Source organism: Rhinolophus ferrumequinum, chromosome 7 (genome assembly GCF_004115265.2).
Source record: "Rhinolophus ferrumequinum isolate MPI-CBG mRhiFer1 chromosome 7, mRhiFer1_v1.p, whole genome shotgun sequence".
Classification (NCBI taxonomy): Eukaryota; Metazoa; Chordata; class Mammalia; order Chiroptera; family Rhinolophidae; genus Rhinolophus; species Rhinolophus ferrumequinum.
The window spans coordinates 7,030,546-7,055,481 of NC_046290.1; the positions used below are offsets into that span (position 1 = coordinate 7,030,546).

The window sequence follows — 24,936 nt, forward strand, 5'->3', positions numbered from 1 at the left end:
AGTTCATACAGACTGTGATTGGCACCTGATGGGCTGACTCACTAATATCACGACGTGTGTAAGCCTGTGAATATTTAGAAATAAAACATATGGATACACAAAATGGAGAATCATACCTAGGCCAATTTTTTCATCGGTGTTTTCCAAAATTTAAAAATCAGGATTGAACTAATTTCTGTAAATAATTTTTTAAGGACAATTTAAGGAGGACAGATTTGTAAGCATTTTATAAATGAACGAGAGTAAATTGATATCCCTCCCCTTTTCCAATTATAAAATCATCCCAATTCCAAATATTCTATTTTAAATAAAGAATTTCTATTTTTTTAAAACATGTCTGGAAAGCCATGGGGATCTCACTAACTTACTGTCATAACAGAATTGAATGATAAATGGTGAGTTTAGTGCTAAGATTCAAAGCAATTCTTCCGGATGCAATTTAAGAGCGGTGAGAAGTAATAACCAAATTGAAATGTAGGTGGGAGATGAGGATATCTGCAATTATAAAAACATTGCTTTGATCCTCAAATTAGTCACTATATAAAAAAGAGATAAACTAAATGAAAGAATGGATGAAACCGACTAAGCAGGAGAACTATAACTGGGAAGATGCTTGACTCAACTCTGTTCAATACTTCGTATTAAACTCGTAAATTCAGACAGTTAACATTGAAAAAAACAACAAAGGAATGATGAAATGAAACAAGTGACTATGCCATAATGAAATTTTCAGTGAATTAAAGGAAACTGATGAGATCACCTGTAGTGGAAGAAACTGCTCACTAACAATAATCAAGAGTGGACCAGACCTAACAGGACCCTTTCCCGGATTGGCAATGTGGATTTATACCATTTCATAAATGGTTTTCGCTAATGATTTTTTAATTGGTTTCACCAAATAATTTTCTTTAACCATAGGATTGATAAAAGCATCTTGTTTCTTTAAGGCCCATCTAGTGATGCTGACTACAGGAAAAACGCTCACACAGTTGGAAGGAATTAATATATGCTACCCTCTAACCCCTACCCCCACCAAGCTCTCTAGTCTTATAATTCAGAGAGAATACTTTAATATATGAATGTCTTATGATTACAGACAAATATGTCAGGGTGTTTTTTGTGGACTATGGTTTTCCTGTGTATGTGTTTGCTTACAAAAGCATGAACAGGTTAAGTTCTTAATGCTCACGACACATAAGCATTTCAATGAGAGATGCCTGAGAGAGGCTGAAGGTCCACTGAAGCTATATACACAAAAGAAAACCACGTGGCTTCCTGCGTATGTAGAATAGCTTATTGTAAGTACAGCATCATAAGGTATAATTCAAGCCAACCATCTATCTTGTACCATTATTACCTATGTTTAATGGGGCTACTTGATGTAGAAAAGTACTTAAATCCTAATACTGAAATATTGAGTGAACCTATTTGGAGGCCTCAGGGCATATAAACAGAAGCCCTGAAACTTTGTTTAGAATACAGTGGTGATATCCTGAATTAAATGAAATAATCGAAGAATTTCCAGAAAGTCTCAAAGTGCATCCCTCACAGCCTTTAATAACAAAAGAAAGAACATTAGCATTTAGATGTAAAGGAATGGGGGTGGGGAGGGAGTTAAGGGATGTAAAATCAAGAAATAGACTCTTGATAACAAAAGGTTTACCCTTTTCATCTTATTTGATCCCACGGAGGGACTTCCAGGAGGCGAAATTTAATTAAGGTTAGTGAATGTTCTTGTAAAATTGACAGCTCGCTGATACACTGACACTCTGGCTCGTGAAGATATTTTTCACTTGCATACAATAAGATCCCACCGTTTCTTAAATCAAATTGGGGACATGCCTATTTGTGGTGGGGTAGTTCCTCTTACACGGAGCCTTATCTCTCTTTATTCCATTGGTGTGACAGTCCTCCCTCCTCACCGCCATCCCCTCTACCTGGGAAATTTCTATTCATCCTTTTAAGATGGTCATTTCTTCCAGGATATATAGTATGACAGCTTTCCCTCAGTTTTAGATTGGACAGTAGGATAGGCATAGTGACATGTTACCTTAAATCATTTGCCCCAAATGCACAGCTACTAAGAAAAGGTGCTGCTCTCTCACTATCATGGAGCTCTCTCTGACTCCATCACACTCCCCCTACCTGCCCTGCGTGACGACCTGCCATACAGAGTGAAGAGGCAAAGAGCAGAAGGATGTGGATCCATCATCAACACTGGGACCTGCAACCACAGAGGGACACTCAATGGTGTTACCCTAACCGGGGCCCTCAGGCACACTTAGAACCCACTCTGCCAACATGAATTCTATGGTGATGGCATGTCACCATCTGACTTACTTATCTCCTTTGCTTTTAGAGATGCCGACCAACTTCTCGATGCCGCCCGCATCCCGTAAGGCCTTGGCGTTCTCCATGTTCTTGGTGATCACTTCGTGCAGGGTGCAGCAGACGGCTGTCACCGTGTCATCTGACATGGCCTTGCTCGCTCCACTGTTGCTGTTGTTCCCGCCTGGAAGCCTGTGGACCAGGTCTCGCATGGCGTATTTGCCTTGGGGAAAAAAGAAATAAAGGGAAGAGTTGAAACGAGCCCAAAATGGAAGAAGAGGGCAGAGGGAGAGGTGAGGACAGGGGAGAAAAAGAGGCCCCAAGGGGCATATGAATGCAATATTGTCTGTTTCCCATCCCTGAATATTCTCCATTGGGTAACTGTGGACACAGAGAGAATGCAGTTATTTCCTCACGGTGAATGCGTGGGCTTGGGGGCTAGATGGACGCGGGACTGAATCTTTGGGCAAGTTGTTTCACTGCCGGTAAACCTCCACTTTTTAAATCTGTAAAGCAAGAACAATAATGGTATATATTTCATGAGGTTGTTGAAAAGATTAAATGAGTACACATGCAGAAAGCATTTAGCACACAGGGATTACTGAGGACGCAGGACTCAACACATGTTGACAATCAGTAGGTTCCTTCTGGATCGTCACAGCAGTCAAGAAAACATGGTAATGCTAACAACCTCAAAAATGCTTTGATGGGAGTGCTGATGGGACTTGTATTATTTAACAAGCAAGAGTCAAACCACAGATCTGTGGAGAGCGTGATCATATACATGACTTCAGAGTTCTGGCCCCTACGAAGCAAAGAGAAACATTTAAATCGAGGGAGAGAAGCTTTACAAAGAATATATAATTAGGAGTCCTTTGAACCAGAACGACTGGATAATCCACTGGTCTCCATGACGGAATTTTATCATGGGGCTCTACCACCTCACATATCCTAAGCCGATGTTTTCCTTCGTGTGAAAATCAAATCAAATCCAACTTTGCTTCCTTAATTCACTGTATCATTACGAATCTTGCGACTCCCAATGATACAGGTCTTGATAATGACATCTTTATGGAGTACTTTTCGTTTACAAAGCACTTTAGGCATTACTGATAACCTGCAAGACAATGAAGACATCCCACCTGCAGCTTCCAATTATGTCCCATTAATTTACTTCTGGAACTAAGTAAACGAGTGGCTGTGGCAGAGTTGGCTGTTTTTAAATTTTTCAGGTGGAACTGGTTACATCGCTTCTTTGTCTCTCCTCCCCCATTAGACCTATTGAGGTAGCGCCTAAAAACTTTGAAATATTTTCCCTCCATACATGTCTGTAGAGTATGGCCTTTTCCTTGCTGTTTGACTCCCTGGTTGCTTGGTGTCTGGGGGTAGGAAAAGGAGCCCCTTGGGAGGAGGCAATGACATCTTAATAAACTAAACACAGGCCCTTGTAACTTGGTATCTGCTCTCATCCTATGTATAGATGGCTTATTTTAGCCTGGACAAAAAATGCTGATGTCTAAATCACTGAAATAGCAAAGTGTCTTCATTCACTTTGTGACAGCTGAGAAGTGTGTGACAAAAATGGTTTTCCTGAAAACCCCTAAATGTAGCATATTTATTTTCTAATGACAGCACTCCGAATAGTTTGGAAAGATCCTTTGTCTGTGGGCAGCCCTCTGAGCAACTTGCTTTATCTATTGATCATTAAATCGCACTCAGCTCTGGCTCACAGTTTCCTTTGTTGAGCTCAGCCTGCTGGCAACTTGATCAGTCCATTAACCCTCACATGCCCTTGTGGGACAAACCGGGGTTCATAGATGCTAGAAGATGGATGGGTTCTTTTTGCTTTTTTTAAATAAGGGAAGTGAGGGAGGAAGGAATCAAAAAACGATTTCAATTATTGTGCATACACACAATTCACACTCCTGATGGGGGCATTCACACTCCTGACGGAGTATGGGAGGCTGGTTTGTGACCTTGGACATTGTCAAGGTTGATAGCAAAAACAAGGAGAGAGAGAGAAGATTCAGCTGCAGCGGTTTCTCGTGTTTGTTGTTATTGTCATTTTTTAAAATTACGGCAGATGAATTTGAAGATATAGTTTCATCCTGCACAGCTTTCCAAACAGTGAGCCCTTAATGAGATACCATGCGTCCCTGTAATGCTCAGGGGGCAGGGACCGCCATGGCCCCCAGAACAGCCCCGGTGTGCTATACAAACACTATCCTTTTCCACGTGCACCACAGCGTGGAAAACAGCAGGACTCACTGCCATATATAACCAACCACGACCTGTCAAGGAAGCCCATTGGAAAGATTTTATTCCTATTATTTCTAATATAGACTACTGACATTTTACTAGGCAATTAGAGGTTTTTCATTTAGTCTATTTATTAGCTTATTTGGAGGGATACATTTTAGTCTATATTTTGATCATCCACGTGGAGAAACAAATCAAGTAAAATTATAAGAAAGGGGAGAAGACCTCTGCGCAAAATCTGTGAATTCTTTTAAGGGTATACAATTGTTTTAGCCTTTGATTATGCTGCTGAGAAAAGCTGTCTTCTCACACTGGAACTTGAATCCTATCTTTATGTAAAATTTTGGGAGCAGGAATAGCTTTGTAGCTTTTTCTTGTGTTTAACAACTTTGAGGCTACTGGGGGCGGGGAGAAAATAAGGAATATAGAATAATCACAGCCACAAGTGGCCTTGTGTGGTGTGCTCGTAACAGGGGTTCAGAGAAGAAAGAAATTAGATTAGACATGGGTTGTCATGTCTACTTCCTTGACATAGGAAGTAGACGCCTAGGATTTATTCTGTAGGTCAGAGGAGCCATAGAGCATTTTACAAAGGGGATTCTTGTGCAACAAGAAGGAAGTTTTCAGAATAATAAGACTGAAGGTGGGAGAAACAGGAAGTCTTTTTCTTCATAATCAAGCACTCTCTGCACTTCTATTGAAACCATAAGCACTGCAACCAAGGTAGAGTGCGCCTGTAATTGTTCTCTGTGCTATATTGTCTTTGTCTCCTAAGTTTATAAACAGAAGAAGGAGTGAAAAAGCCATCTTGTTGCCTAGTAAGAGGAATTTTGACACCCTCCCCTCCCCATCCGTCACTCCGGCTTTTGGTCTGAGATTTGAGGGCTGAGATTTCTTTGGAGGTGAAAGGAGTTAACTGCCTTTTGGAGCCAATTCTCTTTCTGTGCCCCATGGATGATGGAGAAAAGTTGCAAGGTGTGTGAGCCAAAGTTGAATGTTCACAGCCTAAGACCATCATGGCGATCATGCTGGTTTTGTTTTTTTGGGTTTGTTTGGTTCGGTTTCAGACAGAGGAATGGATGGACACAGGTTCTTCTTGGGCTAAGGACGGGAGTGGCTGCACCACCAGGTGGATGCTGTCTCTTTAGGAAGCTGGTAGAGGAACAAGTTGGAGCTTCTCTACCAGCCCATCAAGGGCACCTGGAGCTCAGCAGTGCCCCTGAGGTGCTCTGGGACCTGCGTGGATGCAGAGGTCATAAGAGCACAACCCTCACCCTGCTGCTGAGCCCGCCATGCGGCACAGGAGCTTCCTGTGTTAGAATGAACTGCTGAGGCTCTCAACCACGGCAGACTGAAGACCACTCCCCCTTCCTCTGCACTGAATTTGGTTTAAAAATAAGTAAATGACACAACACAGATCAAAGGTCAAACAGTGATTCATGCTGATGATAACACTGAACAGGTGACTGTAATATTTCAGGAAAAGGCACGTAGCTCAAAGATCTGGCTGTGGGGCGATCGGGGAGAGCAGGGCATCCATGATGGAGATCCCTAAGATGCAACTGACAAGGCTTGGGGTCCAGTAAAATGTTGGGGTTCATGGAGACAAAGAGGCTTCAGAAATTTCCAGCTAGGGCAGTGAGATGGAGAGTGAAAAACAAGTGAATTCTACGATTTAATAATAATGGACAAATTGGATTTCTATTTAATTTTTTACACACAAAGAAGAACATGCACAATTAGTACATCAGATGGGAGAACTACACAGCAAAAAGTTTTTTCCTCCCCATCGGAGGAAAAAACACGATATTGCGTTCAAAGACACCTAGATTTGTGAAAACAAAGTGGATACCTGGCCCGGTCTCCGTTAGGAATCAGTATGCTCCCATTATCCACTATCATAGAATCACATGTAACAAAAGAAAAGCACATTTTTCCTGAGATCAAAACAAAACACAAATCCACCACCACCACCAACAAACAGGTCACCGAGTTTTGCTCAAGTTCCCAATAGAAATGAATCCTTGGGCCATTTCTTCTAAGTTATTATTCTCTAATGAAAATAACTTCATTTCTGGCAATACTGATATGAGAGGACGAGTGGACATGTCACAAGTGGGTTAAAAATAATTACTGTTTGCATCAATGACAGACTAACTGTAACCCTGTAACTTTTGCCACTGCTTCCTCTGTGTGTGTGCGCGTGTGTAAATTGCAAGTAAAAATGATTTTCTCTTTATATGCTTGCTTCTTTTTGGAAGTCGTCTGTTTAGAGTTGGGCACGTGAGGTGTCTGGATGGACTCAGGAGACCTCACAAGTTGTGTCACCCAAGATGCGCACTCTTTGCTGAGCTCTTGTAGAGACAAGAGCTGGTGGAACTCTCATGATGGGCAACGGCGTTTCGGTCTGGCTGACTGCTTCTGTGTCTGTGTTGTTTGTTTGTTTGTGATGCTGTTTCAATTTCTGTCTCAGAACTAAGCCTGTTTCTGGCATTGATTTGTGCACCGCCAGGAAGTTTCCCCACTGGTGGCAGCAATATTGAGTAGTGGTTTCATGGTCTAACCACATGCGCTCTGTAAGGGGACAGACAACAGAGAAGTCCCGTGAGCCCTTCCTATACCAATTACGTATTCGAATCTCTTTGGATCACTGATAGAGTCCTCTGTACAGCTGGTCTTTGTGCTGCACCATTATAAAGTCAAATGTCTCAAACCAACTTTACAGAAAATACATTTTCTGTAAAAATGTCAGCAGCCCTGGATCAGAAACACCACCACTCCTGAATCTCTGAGGTCTTAGTCTCTCTTCAGCTTCCCTGTTTCTGGAGCTGCTAAAAGCGACCTGTGAGTTTTTGCTGAGAACCTCTAAATTTACTTTTATCCCTTCAATTTTTTATTGTGTTAAAATATACACTATGTAAAATTTACCCTTTATCCATTTTAAGTGTACAATTCAGTGATATGAAGTAAATTCGTTTTGTTGTGCAACCCTAACCCTATCCATCTCCAGAACTCTTTCCTTCTTGCAAAACTGAACTCTAGACCACTAAACATTAACTCTCCACCTCCTATCCCCTAGTAACCAACATTCAACTTTCTATCTCTATGATTTTGACTACCCTAAGTACCTCTTCGAAGTGGAATCATACAGTATATGTCTTGATGGGATTTACTTCATTTAGCATAATGTCCTCAAGCTTCATCCATATTGTAACCTCAGAATTTGTTTTCTTTTTAAGTCTAAATAATATTCCATTGTGTGCATATACCACACTTTGCTTATCCATTCATCTGCTGGTGGACACTTGGGTTGCCTCCTCATTTTAGCTATTGTAAATAATCCTACTATAAACATGTGTGTCCAAATGTCCTTTCACTTTCAAACTGTATGTCTCTCGCTATAAAGTAAGTCTCCTGAAGAGAGCGTATAGTTGGATCATTTTTTAAAAATCCATTCTGCCAATCTCTGTCATTTGATTGGCGAGCTAATCCACTTATGTATTTTTTAAAATTGGTCTTTTATTAAAGTATAGTTGACATACGTTATTATATTAGTTTCAGGTATACAGCCTAGTGATCTGACATTTATATATCTTACCATGTGATCACCACAATAAGGCTAGTAACTACCTGCCACCTTACAAAGTTATTACGACATCATTAACTACATTCCCTGTGCTGTACATTAGATCCCCATGACTTATTTATAACTGGAAGTTTGTAGCTCTTATTCCCCTCTATGTCATTGCAGTATGATTTATGATAGCCAAGACATGGACACACCTAGGTGTTCATTGAGAGATGATGGATAAAGAAGATACGGTATATTACTCAGCGATAAAAAAGAATGAAATCTTGCCATTCACAACAACATGGATGGACCCAGAGGATAAACTGAGAAGTGAAACAAGTCAGACAGAGAAAGACAAATACTGTATGAGTTCACTTACATGTGGAATCTAAAAAAACAGAACAACAAAAAAGAAACAGACTCATAGATACAGAGAATAATCCATTTACACTTAAAATAATTACTGATAAGGAAGGACTTACTTGTATTATTTTGCTATTTGTTTTCTATATATACCTTGTAGCTTTTTGTCCCTCATTTCCTGCATTACTGTATCTTTTGTGTTTATTTGATTTTGTAGTGAAATGTTTTAATTCCTTTTTCATTTCCTTTGGTGTATATTCTATAACTATTTTCTTTGTGGTTTCCATGGGGATTACATTTAATATTCTAAAGTTATAACACTCTAATTTAAATTGATCCCAATTTAACTTCAATAACATACAAAAACCGCTCATTATAACCCCTTCTCCATCTCTTTCAGTTATGGATGTCGCAAAATTACATGTCTGCATGTTGTGTGTCCAAAAACATAAACCAGTAATTTTTTTATGTGTGTCCAAAAACATAAAATAATAATTTTTTTAATGCATCAGTCTCTTAAATCATGTAGGAAACAAAAAGTGGAGTTACAAACTGTTCTTAGACTAATACCAGCTCTTATAAATTACCCATGTATTTACTTCTGCTGAGATACATATTTCCTTACATGGCTTCTAGTTACTGTCCTTCATTTCAAGCTGCAGGATTCCCTTTACTTGCAGGGCCCGTATATTGATAACAAACTCTCTCAGCTTTTGTTTGCCTGGGAATGTCTTAATTTCTATTTACTTTTGACAGACAGTTTGGCCCAATATAGGATTTTTTTTCTTTTAGACCTTTGAAAATATTGTCTCCTGGCTTAAAAGTTTCTGATGAGGAATCTTATTGTATGTGATGAGTCACTTCTCTTTTGCTGCTTTCAAGACTCGCTGTGTTTATCTCTTGGACAGTTTGATTATCTGTTCTATTGTGGGTCTCTTTGGTTTATCTAGCTTGGGGTTTGTTGAGCTTCTTGATTACATTCACCTCTCTCATTAAATTAGGGACGTATTCAGGCATTATTTCTTCAAGTAATCTCTATGGCCCTTTCTTCTCCTCCGGGAGCTTTCACTATGTTCATGTTGGTTCATCTAATAGTGACCCACAGATCCCTTAGGTTCTGTTCACTTTTCCTCAGTCTTTTTCCTTTCTATTCCTTGGACTTGATCATTTCAGTTGTCCTGTTTTCAAGTTCACTGATTCTATTGTTCACTCACATCTGCCTTTGAATCCCTCTATGAATTTTTCATTTCAATTATTGTAATTTTCAGTTCTAGAATTTCTTTTTTGTTTCCTTTTAGGTTTCCTATCTCTTTAATGGTATTTCCATTTTATTCATACATCAATTTTTTTATTTTCTCCATGTTGTCTTTTAGTTCTTTAAGCATCTGTAAGAGAATTGTTTTAAATTCTTTACATAGTAATTCTGCCATTTAGTCTTTCTTAGAGACAGTTACTGTTGGTTTAGTTTTTCCTCTGAATGGACCATACTTCCCTGTTTACAAGTATGCCTTGTAATTTGTTGTTGTTGTTGTTGTTGAAAACTGGACATTGGAATCTAACAATGTAGGAATTCTGGAAAACAGATTCTTCCCCTTCCCCAGGTTCATGGGTTTTTTTGTTTTTGATTTTTATAGGATGTCTCTGGGCTTAGGACCAGCCTGAGGTGTAAACTTAAGATCTTCCTGGGTCTTTTCTGAACCTGTGCTTTCTCCTGGGCATGCATGGTGACTTTCTAATTTCCCCAACATATGCATTTGCTTGTTAATGTCCTAGTCTTTAATGTCTGGCTCCCAAAATGGGAAAAAGAGAAAAATGAAGGAAAAGAAGAGCACCAACTCTTTAAGTCCTCTGGAAGTCACTTCAGCTGAAGGGAGAGGGGCTTGCAACAATGGGGGTGGGTGGTGATAACAAGGCTGCCTCTGTGTCAGCAACTCCATGGTCAGCAGCAGTAATCCGAACACAGAGCCCCAACATTTGAAGGCCAGAGTCCTTATTGCCCACCCTGGCTCCCAGCAGCTGTATGCAAGCTGCTCCATGAACACATAAACACCTGCCTGTCAAAGGCTGGGGGTGAGGGATGGGTAGCTACTATGCTAAAAGCCAAAAATGACCGAAAATCACCACAACTGACTGCCAAGTTTTCCCCTGAAAGTTGCAGGCCTTCATTAGACTCCAGCATTATAAAATAGTTACATCAGACAGGTTCCGCCAATGTGATTGCTATCTGTGTGGGGGGACAGATTCCTGGGTTTTTTTCTCACATACCATCTTCTCAGAGTCCTTTCCCCACTCTCAATTTAGTTGTCGAAGATGTAAAAGTGAGGCACAGATTTCCTTGTGATTGTGTGTCTGTAGGTAAATGTGAAAGGAGCCTTTCCCTCTTCTGCCAAAGAAAGACCGTTGGCCTTTGCAATGTTCTTCTAGTCAGTATTGCTCTTTCTACAATGTGGCTAGCACCTTTCCTCATTCCTTTCTCTTTTGGGAAATGTTTGGAAGTTAATGTATCATAAAAATCTGCCATTGTGTACACTTCAAGGACACTGAATGTAAGCAGACAGTTTATCACGAAAGGGGAGAAAACAAACAAACAAAAAAATCTGTATTTTAAAACTAGTGTATGTGTCTTATAGACCAAAGAGGTGAAGCATTTAGGGTGGCATCGTTTGGTTACTGACACAGTGTGAATGCTCGTTTACATGGGACAGCTCTGAAGGAATTAGACTCATATCTTGCATCCCCTAATAATTCTTTTTGAAATTGCCTTCCCCAAATCTACACCCCATAGTCAAACTAATAAAACTTTCAAAAGTGTCTTTACATCTAAACCATCTTTGGGGTTTCCCAGAGTGCTAGTGGGTAACATCAAAGAGTTTTCTTCCTCACCTTAGGAAATAAGGAATGCTAGAACTAATGAGGTATGCTTGGCATTCTGCGGGTTTTTATTTGGTTTAATACTATTGTGATAGCTGTCCTGTCTATCAAGCCCCCAACTGAAAAAGACCTGGCAAATGAAAAAAGAGAAGTTCAATCTCCACTTAATTACGACAACTTATGTGACTGCGCTTCAGCAGTTATGAACCTTTCATTTTGCTTAGAAGCACATTTCCTTTCATGTTAAAGGATGGCACTATCATAGCCAAGTTTTTGTAGAAAAGATTCCATCTCTAGGTCAAAAAGAGCCTTTTGACTTGGTAGTAATCCTAACAGGCTCTTTATGGAATAAATTAAAAGACCCTGGAGACTTTTCGGTGGCCTCACTGTCCGTAATGGGTCATGGTAGTCACCTGCTAACTCCTTGTAAAACTAAGCTCATCTCAATTTTGATACTAGAGCTTGTGAGGAGTAAATAATCAGAGCTAGTCAGCCTTATCATCAATAGGTGGTTTCTGATTTTCCCTCATCCTCACATAAATACCCTTGCCAGAGCCACAGATCAATAATTGGGTCTGTGGAAGAAACTCAAAATAGCCCGATTAAAGAACTCCAACAGGTACTCAACACTTGATACTACAGAAAATAAGCTGTTGGTTACAGGCATCCCTATGAAGCTGGTATCTTAGATGACCAAGGGGCTGAGTCAGGATTTCCAGAACTCATTCACTTTGAGAAACTGGACTGCTAACTAACCCAAAATCAACAGAATGAGGATGAATTATCTAGACAAAATGAAACAAACTTAGTTGTGGTTAACCTTCTCTTTTGAGTTGGGAGTGTTATAAAAAACCCTTCTTGCTTCTATTTCCTCTGTCTTTAATGCTTGATTTAATAGGTTATGTTTATAAACATTACTCTTTGGAGTTAACTTGTGTTGATGTAGCTCTTAGGATTATAATGTTGGTCCTTTGTGTCCTTTCATTTTGTCTACTGGGATCAGTGACCCAAAACTGTCGGAGTCCCTGTCACCAGGCTTCACCTCCATTACCTGTGACTCAGGAGTTCTTCCATCTCTCTGAGTTCCAGCTTTTCAGTGCTCCTGCCCATGCTACCTGGAGAGCTGGGGTTCCTTAAACCACACAGCACAAGCCGACCCAGTGACCTGGGAGGCTGCTGCAGATATCTACTGTACATACGAAATGCACTCGTTTTTTAATGGGCTCGAAAGGCCTAATTAAATTGTATTTGTCTTTACATGTGATATCTATGGCATGGTTATGGATAAGGATATGACTTTTTTCAATTAAGTTCTAATAAAAAGGACATATTGTATTTCAGTCTACAAAAATCTATGGTCAAAGAAAGTAAACAGATTAGTCAAGGCATTTTTTAATATTATTTAACTATTGTCTTAAGTTGTATAGACAAGACCAACCAACATATGTTGCTATATTTACAGGCTTATTATTATGTTAATAATATTAAGATTAATATTATTAAAGATTAATATCATATAGCTCTAGTTTTGATCACCATGCAAAGAGGCCTTTGTGAATTAATCCACACTGCTTGCTATACCTATGTCTGTATAACTGGTCAAATCAGGTAAACCCTCAAATTAAGGGTCACAAATAAGGAAACTGCTAAACCGATATCGGTGGTTACATGTGCATAACACCGGCCGAGGGTCAGCATCAGGAGGAACCACGAAGGAAACCGTGTACCTTGTTCTGCCTCTATCATGACTGTGTGCACATCCTGTGCTCGTATCACAGCCCAGAGTCAGGAAAGCGGAACAAAACATAAGATCACCCCAGGAAACACATCAAAGAAAGTAAAAAGCAAAAGAAACACACGATTGCCCTTCCAGCCCTCGTCCCACATAATGAATCTCTGAATTATTCCCTAGTCATTGCTAACTCCTGAATTGACTTTTCCTCTGACATTTGCGACACTGTTATGTGATGGACGGTATGACTATCTTATGAGAAAACTGCTGTTTGTTGATTTCTTAAGCCTGGGTCCCTTGCAACAATGTGTAAGTAAAAAAATCCCTTTCTCTTGATGCTTTGTCTGTTTGTCTTCCTTTCACAGACTGGAAAATGGGTGTGGTGACCAGTCCCCTGGTCTGATCGTGTCAGTCCCTTTTTCCCAGAATGGGACCTGTTCATCTCCACATCTGTCCCTTTGCTCCTGCTGGAGTAGAATAACTATTTAGTGAGACGCACTGATTTTTACAAAATGAACCCTCTTTTATGTATCTGCCAGTGGTTTTAACTGATTAAAGATCTATCTAAATAGAGAGAGAAAGAGGAAAAAAAAGGCATAGTAAGAAGGGATCAGCTGGGACCAAGGAATCAGTGGTTGCTGTTGGCAGAGGTTAAGTCAAATTCTAGAAGAAACACTGAAGTTCCTTATGATTTTATCTAATTAACCCTGATTAAACAACAATAACAAAAAACAAAACAAAAAAACAAGTACAGCCTTATAACACACACAAGAACCTATTTCACACACCAACTTGGTAAGCAGTGGGTCTGACAAAAGGTTCCAAACAATAATCAACTCTCCAAAAAGAAATAACATAAAGCAGAATCTTACAGGTTTGCAGTATACAGTAGGCAGTTCTTTGAAGAGTTATTACCTCCAAATAAATAACCTATTCCATCTGTTTGGAAGACAAAAGGAATTGTATTTTTTGGCACCTTGAGATCTTATTCTGAATATATTTCACTGAATTAGATTCTGAGAAATTCTCACACTATTGAAGTTTCAAAAACTAAGGTAATGAGTAGAAATACAGACAAAAAGGTGGCTAAAATATGCATATTTAATTTGTATAAGAATCACTTTAAAAATAAGAATAGCAGTTAATTAACAGGTTTGCTGAAGCACCTTTGTGAAACAGAAATAAATTGGTTTTTGAGAAGTATTGAAAATGAGCCAAGCAACTGATACGATACATTTTAATAGCATTTAAATAATTTGATTAAATATTAAGCATGATAGCCAAAAAAAAATCCCTCAATTCATTGCCTAATTTTAGCAGACAGGAAGTAAAGGTGAAAATGTAAGCACTGATCCTAGCTTCAGGGGAGAAACTTAGGAAGGTTTTTTTATTTGTAGGTCAAGATTGTTGTCTAACAAAGACCCAAGAACTCTCCTAAGACAAAAATTACAGGAGACAAGAGTGTATCTGAGACAAGACGAGATCGGTATCTAAGTAAAAAGTTTGTTTTCAGGGATAGAACCTGAACTTTGCCCTGATCTGATGTTAGCACATTAGGATAACAGTAATACACTGATCAGTGCAAGTAGCCTAACGATTAATTATAACACTGCGTCCCCTTGTCCTTGCTTTCTCAAATCGACTGACCTCTCTGCCAAAACAAAAATTAGTCTCAATAAAGGGCACAAAGAGAGAGAATCCGCTATAAGTTTTCGTCATACGCTGCTAGCATAGATTACATTATAGAGTGGTTTAACTTTTTCAAGAAAAGTTACATCTATAGTTTCAGTTTCGGCTTAGCGTCAACTTATAAAAAAGGCAGGTACAATTGCTGATCTGCATGGAAGACAAATGCAGTCCAAAGAGTTCAATGATGTGTTTAAGCTTTCAGAGCTCACTGGTTCCTGGCTTTGGTACCTTTCTGTGAGTCCCTTGGCCAGAAACAACTCTCTCCAAGCCAGCCCCCCTCACTCCCTCCTCGGAGCTCTTTTCACAGGTATAATCTTTACCACCACGTGTATGACATCTACCCTGTCACTCATTTATTCAGTCATGCTATAGACATTCATTGAAGTTGTGTCTAATTAGCTTATGTATGTAATTGATCTTTCCAACAAGAATGTAAACTGAGGACACAATGACATCTGATAACCTTGTGCTCACTGATAAGTCAATAAGCCTTATCACGGCTCCTTGACGACACAATGTAAGAAGATGCAGCAATAGTCTTCGGTGAGACTTACATTCACATTATCCTGCTGCTCTTGTTACCCACCTCTACGACCGTCCCCAGGGTGAAACCACTCGGTGAACTTAGTTTAACCTAGACTTTCTCAAATTTATCTGCACAGAGAAACCTTTCTGTGCACGACCCACGTTCCCTCCCCAGAGAACTCGGATTCTGAGGGACTTACTCTGGGTAGCCCCGCTGAATAAGGGCAGCTGTGTTCCTGTTCTTGTTATTATGCTTACAGACTGTTTACTGTGTTTTCCCGAAAATAAGACCTAGCTGGTCCGTCAGCTCTAATGCGTCTTTTGGAGCAAAAATTAATATAAGACCCGGTATTATATTATATTATACCCCGTCTTATATTCTATTAAAATAAGACTGGGTCTTCGATTAATTTTTGCTCCAAAAGACGCAACCATTACAACTGATGGTCTGGCTAGGTCTTAGTTTTGGGGAAACAGGAATATATCATCAAGTACCCACAGAAGTTTAACACCAAATAAGTCTTAATTTCAAAACAGCTTGATCGCGTGTTGATAAAATCAGTACCAAAAGAGTTACTCTGATTAAGCACAACTACTGGCCAGAGAGAGCATATGCGCTAAGTGTTGACCGATGGGAGCAGCTCACTGTAAACACACTATATCCTTAATGCATTGTCTTGTTCTCACTTCACAACCCCCACTCCAACACGGTGTTCAGAGAGGACTTCGTAAACCAGAGAGAGAAACCTCACAGAAGAAGCATGTATAGTGACTTGCCTGCAATTCCACCGTCCTTGTTAACCAGTGAGCTGGCTGCACATGGAGGACTTTCCAGTGCTGGCTCTCAAATAGAGGAAGTCCACTGATTGAAATTCACTTAATTTTGTGTCCCAAGTTAAGTTTCTTCCTAGTACCTACCAGCCAATACAAGCACTGGTTTCTACGAGGCAATTTGAACGCTAACTTAAATGACTGACCTGAGTTTTGGATACCAATGGGTCTTACCTGGCTTCGGGTGACTGGTTCCCCAGGGTCTGAGTTTTGGGTGACTGGCTCCCCAGGAATGTCTGATTTTGCTTATATAAAACCTGTGCGAGGAAGATCTACTATCACAGCAGGAATAAACGTCAGATGGCAGGTAAGTGGAGGCAGCTTGGGGCTGTCTCGACCATGCCTCAATCTAGCCTAACACACATCATGGGGCCCTAAGTGACATGCCACAGGGCCTGACCTTGTTCCACATCTCGTAATGTCCCGGCATCCCTCACGCTAAGGAGATAATCTTCCCCAGACACAAGAGGATTTAAAGTATTCCTTACTAACAAAAGCAACGATTTCTTTTCTTTTAAAAACAAATCTCATCACTTGTCCTCACTTTGAGATTGATTTTTAATAGTGTTAGTTTTTAAAACTTGATGCCTAGGTCAGAGCTTGCTTTTTAGTTTCTGCCCATTGATCTCCTGATTTTTCCAGGATAAAGAAACGTGACATCTTTCGCATTTTTATAGTACACAGAATTCCAGTTTCAAGAGAAAGAACATCAGAACCCAAAGATATGACCAATTATTTTAATAAAAATTGGTTTGTATTCTAGGTATTCTTTAAAATACCTTGCTAGGGAAAACATGCCTGCTGTGAAATGTAAAGCTCTCTGGAGCTATATAATATTGCCCGTTGTCTATTAATTAATCAGAGCGGACATTTCATGTGAAATTGTTGGCATTAGTAATCTATCCAAAATTCCAGGGTTTATATTGTAGCTTATGCTGTGAGTGTAAAAGTAAAACTTACATTGTTTATACTTTGATGAATTTAAAACTGTGAGTGTGCTTGTGCTACACTGAAAGAACCCGTAACTATTGTAATTATAGTACTTTTATACAACTGGCAGCGTGGTAGGTTTTTTTACATCAGAGTCACCACAAACATGAGGCAATAGAAATTTTTAAGCTCCATTATAATCTTAGGGATTATAATCTTAGGGATTATAATCTTAGGGATTAATTTTATGTCTATATGCATTCCCTCATTGACTGAAAAGTCATTATGTGGTAAATTACTGAATATGGACCATTCACAAGGTGATAGACAGGAAAAGATAAGGCATGAAGATAAAGAATAAAAAGAGACCAAGTAGTTGTAAAGTCAGAAACAAAAAATGAGCCTAGAAGACCAAAAACAGACTAAAGTTTATTTCTGCTAATCCCACTCAATCAAAATGACTAAATATTAGATTTGAGACCAGATGATGACATATTCATTGCAAGCCACAGTTGATACTGCAAAATTCTAGGAAAGAGAAAAAGCTAGATAGTCCTTTGGTAATTTCTTTATTGTAATGGGATTTTACTTGTAGCAAAGGAGGAAGATATGAGGAACACAAGAGATTGTATAGAATGTTTAAAAAACAGGAAAATATAGACACCAAGTTTCTGTACATCAGTTGTTCGAAAACCCAAAACCAAGTGGCTGGCGTTTGAGGTTTCTTACCTAAGCAGTCACAGTTTTTGAAAACTTTAAGTATCTATTCATGTCGCTTACTGTGGAGCCCAGGCAGGGGAGAGGCTGTCAAGCATACTTGTCTGAGAGTAAAGGGCACATGGGCACCAGCCCTGAACATTCTAGAAGGCTGTATGGTGGGGGCCTGGGGGCAGCCTCTGCCCTGCAGGAATCTGATTTTCCTGGCTCTCACTGCAGCGAGGGATGGAGATGGAAGGCTCATACTCTTGGTAAGGATGACTTCTTAGCAGTGTCACCTTCTAAAATGGAGACACCAAGTGTGCACTGCAGGTCTTCCCTGGCTGTCTGTGGAGGCTGATTCACCATGATCTAAGAGTGTCACCCAAAAGCATACACGCTGGTCTACGAACAGTTTAGTTATTATTATGCAATGATTGTGGTCAGCACCATCAAACCCAAACCCAAACAACCCAAACCATGTATATCCAAACCCAGCGTCAAGCAAAAACCCTTAGGAATTTTCGTATCCGAGAAATGCTTTCTACATACATCTCATAATCCAGTATGAGCCGTCTCTGCTACTAATTTTCAGTCGAAAGAATCTTTGAGTTTGTTTCCAAGAATGTTTGGGCTGTAAGCTTGTCTGAAAGCATGAAGATTCAGTGTTGGTTTGGCCTAACATGATTCTGTTAGCTACACAGAGGTCTCCAGCAACTACTTTCCTTTCTGGGAGAAAACACAAAGGCTAAATACAGGAGCTGAGAGGTGGGCGGGGACTGGAATAAATGGCCATGTTCAACGCAGGGAAACCATGGCTTGGGAAGGGGCACAGAATCACCTGGTGGTTCTGCTCCTTCTTCAAGGACGTCAGACCAGAGAAGAGCTGGGGGGGAATCTGGGACGTCAACATGGTGCCCCCTCAGCCACCACTGGTGACACACAGGATCCCTGCAAGTGGCACTTCTTTCCTTCCTTCTGGGTTAATTTCCTGTGACTATTGTTAAAAATGACCACAAATCGGGGCGTTTTAGACATGAGGAATTTTCTGTCTCACAGTTCTTGAGGGCAGAGGTCTGAAAGCAAAGTGCCAGCCTCCTTCTGAGGGCTCTAAGAGAGAAGCCTCTTCCATCTTCTGGTGGCTCCTGGCATTTATTTACTTGTGGCTGCGTCACTCCAATCTCTGCCTTTATCTTCACATGGTCTTGTCCTCTGCGTGTCTGTGTCATCTCATCTTGTCTCCTCGAGGGACACCTGTCATTGGGTTTATGGCGCACCTGGGTAATCTGGGATGGTCTCCTCTCAAGATTCTTCATTACATCTCCAAAGAATCCTTTTGCAAATAAGGCCACCTTCACACATTCCCCGAACTTGAATGTATACATACCTTGTGCAGGGCCACCATTCAGCACTACACTGCCTTCTCTTCTCCCTGCTATTCATTTCCCTTACACAGTGTTCCTCTCCCTTTCTGTCATCTCTCCTTTCCTTCCTCTCTAATTGGAGACTCAGGACTGTCATCTGTGCAGGTTGTCACCAGAACAATCAAGTGGCTGAGCCCCAACCTGTGGTGAGGGGCAGAGTGGCTCCTTGCTTAGCAGTGGATGGGGCTACATGGGGTGGAACGGGGTGAAGATGGAAATGCTGCTGTTTAATAGGGAGAACTGTGTCCCCAACCTATACCTTCCCCAATTCATATGTTGAAGTCCTGGGTCCCATTACCTCACACTGTGGCCTTATTTAGAAACGGGGTCACACTGGAGTAGGGTAGGTCCCTAACTCAGTCTGACTGCTGTCCTTACAAAAAGGAGACATTTGGAAATGGATACACACACGAGGAGAATACCATGTGAAGATGAAGGCAGAGATCAAGGTGATGCTTCTCGGGCCATGGAATGCCAAAGATTAGCAACAAACCCCGAGAAGCCAGGGGAGAGCCTGGAACAGAAGCTCCCTCATGGCCCTTAGAAGGAAGCAACCCTGCCAGCACCTTCTTAGCCTCCAACACTGTGAGGTAACAAATACCTACAGTTTAATCCAACTAGTTAGTGGCACATTCTTATGGCAGCCTTAGCAAACTAATACACGGTAACGTTTGGGTTAGGTCCATGTTTAAAGCAGCTCCTTTGAAGAGGCGACCACAGATACCAGTTAACCATCTTTTGCTTTATTTGACATATTCACATATCATTAGTCATATGTAATTATGCGTTATTTGCCGTTCCCCTTTGAGCACACTTGGAAATCTCGTTGAATGACATCCCCACCCTCTAGGTCTTTAAAATTTAAGATTAGTGTTGATAATGAAATAAGCCAAAGCAAATAAACATTACTTAAATAAAAAAATGATGGTTTCCAGATCGCAGCATCAGCTGGAATCATCACTGTTATCACCGCAGGAACCGGCTTTGTCCTAGTCTGTTAGAAAGAAAGCTCGCTGTGCAGTCCCTGGAGGCACCTGAGCACAGACCCAGCACTGACGCACGCACAGGAAGCTCAAGGCCAATTTCTAGAAAGTCTTCAATAGCAACATAAAGCCCAGGCGATTTTATGGGGATGATCTCCTACAGTACCGAGAACAGAAAGTAAAGTTGAAAGTTTTGTCATAAGGAACTCCCCTCAACCGGGTCTCCTCACAGATTTCAGGAGGGTTCACTCACAGGTCTCACTACCGCTAACACCCCCACGAACACGGACGCGAGTGTGGCACGGGCTGCCTACCTTGGAAATGAAAGGTTAGCTGCATGCAGCAGTCTAGTCTGCATGTTTCAGAGAAGCAGGGAAACTGCCAGGACGCACCTCTACCTGTCCAGGAAGATGACGTCACAACCAGGGGGCTGAAGGACTACAGGATATATGTGACCTCACACACACTCTACCAAAAAAGGCTTTTTCGTGTTTCCCAGGTGAAAGGAAGGCATTGTGCTGAGCTCCGGGTTTACAACACGGCAAGCAATGATCCCACAGAGGGACAGAATATGTGCATATTCAGGTGTCTGAAGAGCAATGGAAAGCGTACATAAATACTACGACTTTGTTCATGGGGAGGGCAATACAATCAGAGAAATCAATCCATTTCACTGCCTGATTCTGTCGTATAGGTCTGAAGACGCCGTCACAAAGACAAGTCAGTTATGTTTTCCTCCTTGCACAGTTAAACTGGAATCATGCACTCGGGTGTGTCCATCCCTCTTCTGCTGCCACATCCGTGCCCTCTCCCCCGGCGCCCCGTCAGTTAGTTACCAGATCAAACACACGCTCTTTGGGGCTGGACAGGACCCTGCAGGTCTTGTCTAGAGAGTCTGTCTCTTCTCACCCAGTGGCCTTGCTTGGAGTTTTGTGCATGTAGCACAGGAGCTGGGGCGCTGGGGTTGGTCTCCCGTTGTTCTGGCTTCCTCTGTTCACTCCTCTGCCTGGTTAACTCTGACTTCTCCAGGCTCAGCTCAGGGGTCACAGCATTTAGGAAGGAGGGCCTACATCCCGTCCTCCAGAAGCTGCTTTTGCAGCCCTTCCCCACCCAAATACAGGCATCCCTCCAGCAGCAGGTGACGCCCGTGAGGCAAGAGATACTGGTGCTGATCACCTGAGCTTCTTGTACCTGGCTAGGACTGGCCTGGACCAAGGGAGGCACTCCATAAACACTGCACTCGATGATGCCTCCTCCAGTCTCCACATCTAAAAAGTAGCCGTGAATAAACAAACCAGAACCCGGTCCAAACCCAACCGCTACAAACACGTCAGCATCCCAAGATAGTATTTAAAACGGAAGCATAAGCTATATTCCCCAAGTGGAGGTAGTTGTTTTCAGAGGTTTGAATGAACTCTAATGTGAGTCACTGTTAAATTTAATGTTATGTTGTTTTATTTTCACCATAAAAATCTCGCATGCATATATATCTTTCCGAAATGCACTTGGTTGCCTGGGAAACCAGAGGGTCTGTGTGGAGAGAGAGAAATCCTTCAGGGAGAACTGGTCTCAGCAGTGTTTCTGGACGATTCTCTCATGGCGCAGTCATCCGCCTCACGGATGCACACCGTGCACACCTGAGCTGCTGGAACTCACCCACCCCGAACTGCTCCCCCAGGGAGCCCACAGGGAGAGGAAGGTGTAGTTACTCAAGCATGGATGACGGGACACAGCGTGGTCATTTGTAGAGGGGGTGGGTCACACGAGCTGTTCCCAGCTAATTTCATCGGCTGCCAAGAGGAGTGCTTTGATGGGTTTCCTAGATGTGATGATTTTTCAGAATTATCAGAAAAAGATAGGAAAGAATACAGCTGTTGGGGAGAGATGGGATTTGTCATATTTCCAGGGCTTTCTGGCGAGATGTCTGTATAGGATTTGGAGGAGGTTTCCTCCACTCTGGCACTATCGGCCTTTTGGGCTGGATCCTGCTTTGTTGTGGGAGGCTGTCCTGGACACTGCGGGGTGGTTTGCAGCATCCCGGCCTCTACACCACACACGAGGAGCAAACCCACCACCCACAACAGGTGTGACGAGGAAAATGGTCTCCAGACATTGCCAAATATCCCTGGGGGGCAAAGTTTGCCCCTTGTTGAAAGCCACTGCCTTAGACATTCACAGAGGGGAGAGAGCAGGTGTGTTAGCTCGGGCCGCTATAACAGAATACCACAGCCTGGGGGGCTTACCCAGCAGCCATTTGTTTCTCACAGTTCTAGGGGCTGGAATTCCAAGACCAAAGTGCTGATCTATGAGGTTCCTGGTGTTCCAGGCTCGTAGAGCGTGCTTTCTCTGTGTGTGCTCGCCTGGCATTTCCTCAGTGCATGTGTGTGGAGAGAGAATTTTCTCTCTCTTCTTGTTATGAGGGCACTAAAACAGTAACAGCCTCTCACCTCTCACCCGCATGATACAATCTAAACATAATCACCTCCCAAAGGCCCCACCTCTAAATACCATCACTTTGGGGGTTAGGGCTTCACCAAATGAATTTAGGGGAAGGACACAAAGGTTCACCTCATAACACTGGGTAACTATTAGAAATGGGTGAAGATAAGTCACGTTTTGAAAGTCATGGGATGGTCATATAGAGAAGCTGGAGGGAAGATTCTTTTTGCTAAAGTTTCCTCATGTCTACTGTGTCTCCCTTCGCCTCAATAACCTCAGAAGCTTCTGGAACTTCACACCTCCTGGGCTTTGAGAGGCTTTTGTGTGATTAGAAGGGCAGACGAGGGATGTGATTTGGTGTTAACTGACATAATACAAATTGCTTGTCAAATTTCCCCTCTCACTTGTCTGCAGAGTGAAATGGTGGGAACATGCACTCAGAGAAAAATAAATGTCTAAACACGCATTGGCATGGATGGTGTGCTAACGTTCAACCCGACAAATGAAAATGTAAGACTTGTCAAACGTGTTGTGATAACTCCCTAGCTCACCAGCGGCAAGGAAATAGCACCCTCCCCAGGGGGACCCGGGTGGGTCCTTGAGTTTACACCACTCAGGTGGCATGTTTACCATTTACCAACACGTCACAGAGGTATGTGTGTATCCCTTATCTAAAACGCTTCCTGAAATTCCTTCAGGTCTGGGAATCCTATCCATTTTCCAGACACCAACTCACTCCCTTGTGTGTGTTATATGTTCAGTAAAAAAAAAAATGTTTTCAATACCACTCATGCAAAAGTAACTTAAAGAGTGTTTTTTCCAGAAGGAGGAAATAGCTCATCATTTATGTCTCCTGGTAGTCATTTTACTTAAGCATTAAATTTGTAAGCCACAGCTATTTACTCTCTTAGTGAAGATATATACTGTTTTCCACGATGTGGTTACAGGCAACTGGTAACAAAGAATAATGGAGATGTTTCCAGCTCCAGAATCATAGTAGGGCCTAACAAATGTTCAATGAAAGAGTCTATTTAGCTGAATAAAAGGCCACTTCCATAATCTAGTCTTAGCAATTTGTTATTTAAACAGTTTAGACTATAGATTCTGAATGTATTATTTAGTCTATGGAATTTTAATTGGATGCTCTTCGTTCCTTACTTCTTGCCAGTCTCTGATATATTTACCTCCTCTTTCAAGCCATACTCAGTTTTCTCCACTCAAGTCTATTGGTGCAAAGACCTTTAGGCCAAGAGTTTATGAACACTTCCTTGAAAGAAACACACCCAGGGTCCAATGGAAAATAGATCAGTGAGACACCAAGTCATGTTATATCTTTTCCATTGGCCAAGGGCGTTTTTTACATTTCCACAAGGCTTCCCTTACATTTAGTGCGCATTGCTACAGACTGGCCCATATATATACATATATGTGTGTGTGTGTGTGTGTGTGTGTGTGTGTGTGTGTGTGTGTGTGTGTGTGTATATATATATATTTAAAAGTTTATTGGGGTGACAATTGTTAGTAAAATTACATAGGTTTCAGGTGTACAATTCTGTATTACATCCTCTATAAATCCCATTGTGTGCTCACCACTCAGAGTCAGTTCTCCTTCCATCACCATATATTTGTTCCCCCTTACCTCATCTCCCACCCCTCTCCCCCCTTACCCTCTGGTAACCTGGCCTATATATTTATCACCAAAGGAAAAAATATCTACAGTAGATAATCACTCCAAAGTCCTTGGTTATGTTTAGTTTTATTACATCTGTAACTAAAAACTAATTTAAAATGAAGTATACGTTAGAATCAGAGAGCTGTGTCACAACTTTCACATATATCTCCGTCAGGAGACAATATACAAATGGCCAGATCCTGCATAAAAGCAGAACTTTGATCCACAACCTGCAGCAACCTGACCAGCAAACCAGTCCTCTATCTACAGTAACCCCAGAAAGCTGGTATGAGTCAGACTTGCAGGAAGCCACACTGCTCTCTCTTGTGACAATCCATGAAGCTAAACAATAACTTTTGTAACAGTTGGCCCCAAGTGGCCAGGACTTGATTAATAACTGGCAGCTTCCCAAATTTAGGCACCAATTTAGGACCAACCAGAGAAAGTCAAATGTATACCCCTACCCAATCACACAGGGCACCCTGCTTTTAGTTAGCCCTCTGCTGGCCTCCCCAGGCCAAAAGCCTCCAGTCAGGGCCCCCCTGAGCCTTCCCTGTTCCCCACTATGAAGCTTTCCTGTTCCTCTGGCTGCCTACGAGTCTCTGCCAAATACAAGTGATGGT

General features: G+C 41.5%; 1 protein-coding gene across 3 annotated transcripts in view; it reads right to left on the reverse strand.

The window, feature by feature from the left end:
• Positions 1-24,936, reverse strand: part of CTNND2 (catenin delta 2) — an 829,794-nt gene that overhangs the window by 45,396 nt on the left and 759,462 nt on the right. For all 3 annotated transcript variants that reach the window (XM_033110744.1, XM_033110743.1, XM_033110745.1), the window contains one exon: positions 2,341-2,551. In XM_033110744.1, the coding sequence (XP_032966635.1) occupies positions 2,341-2,551 (211 nt within the window). The remainder of the gene's footprint in view (positions 1-2,340; positions 2,552-24,936) is intronic.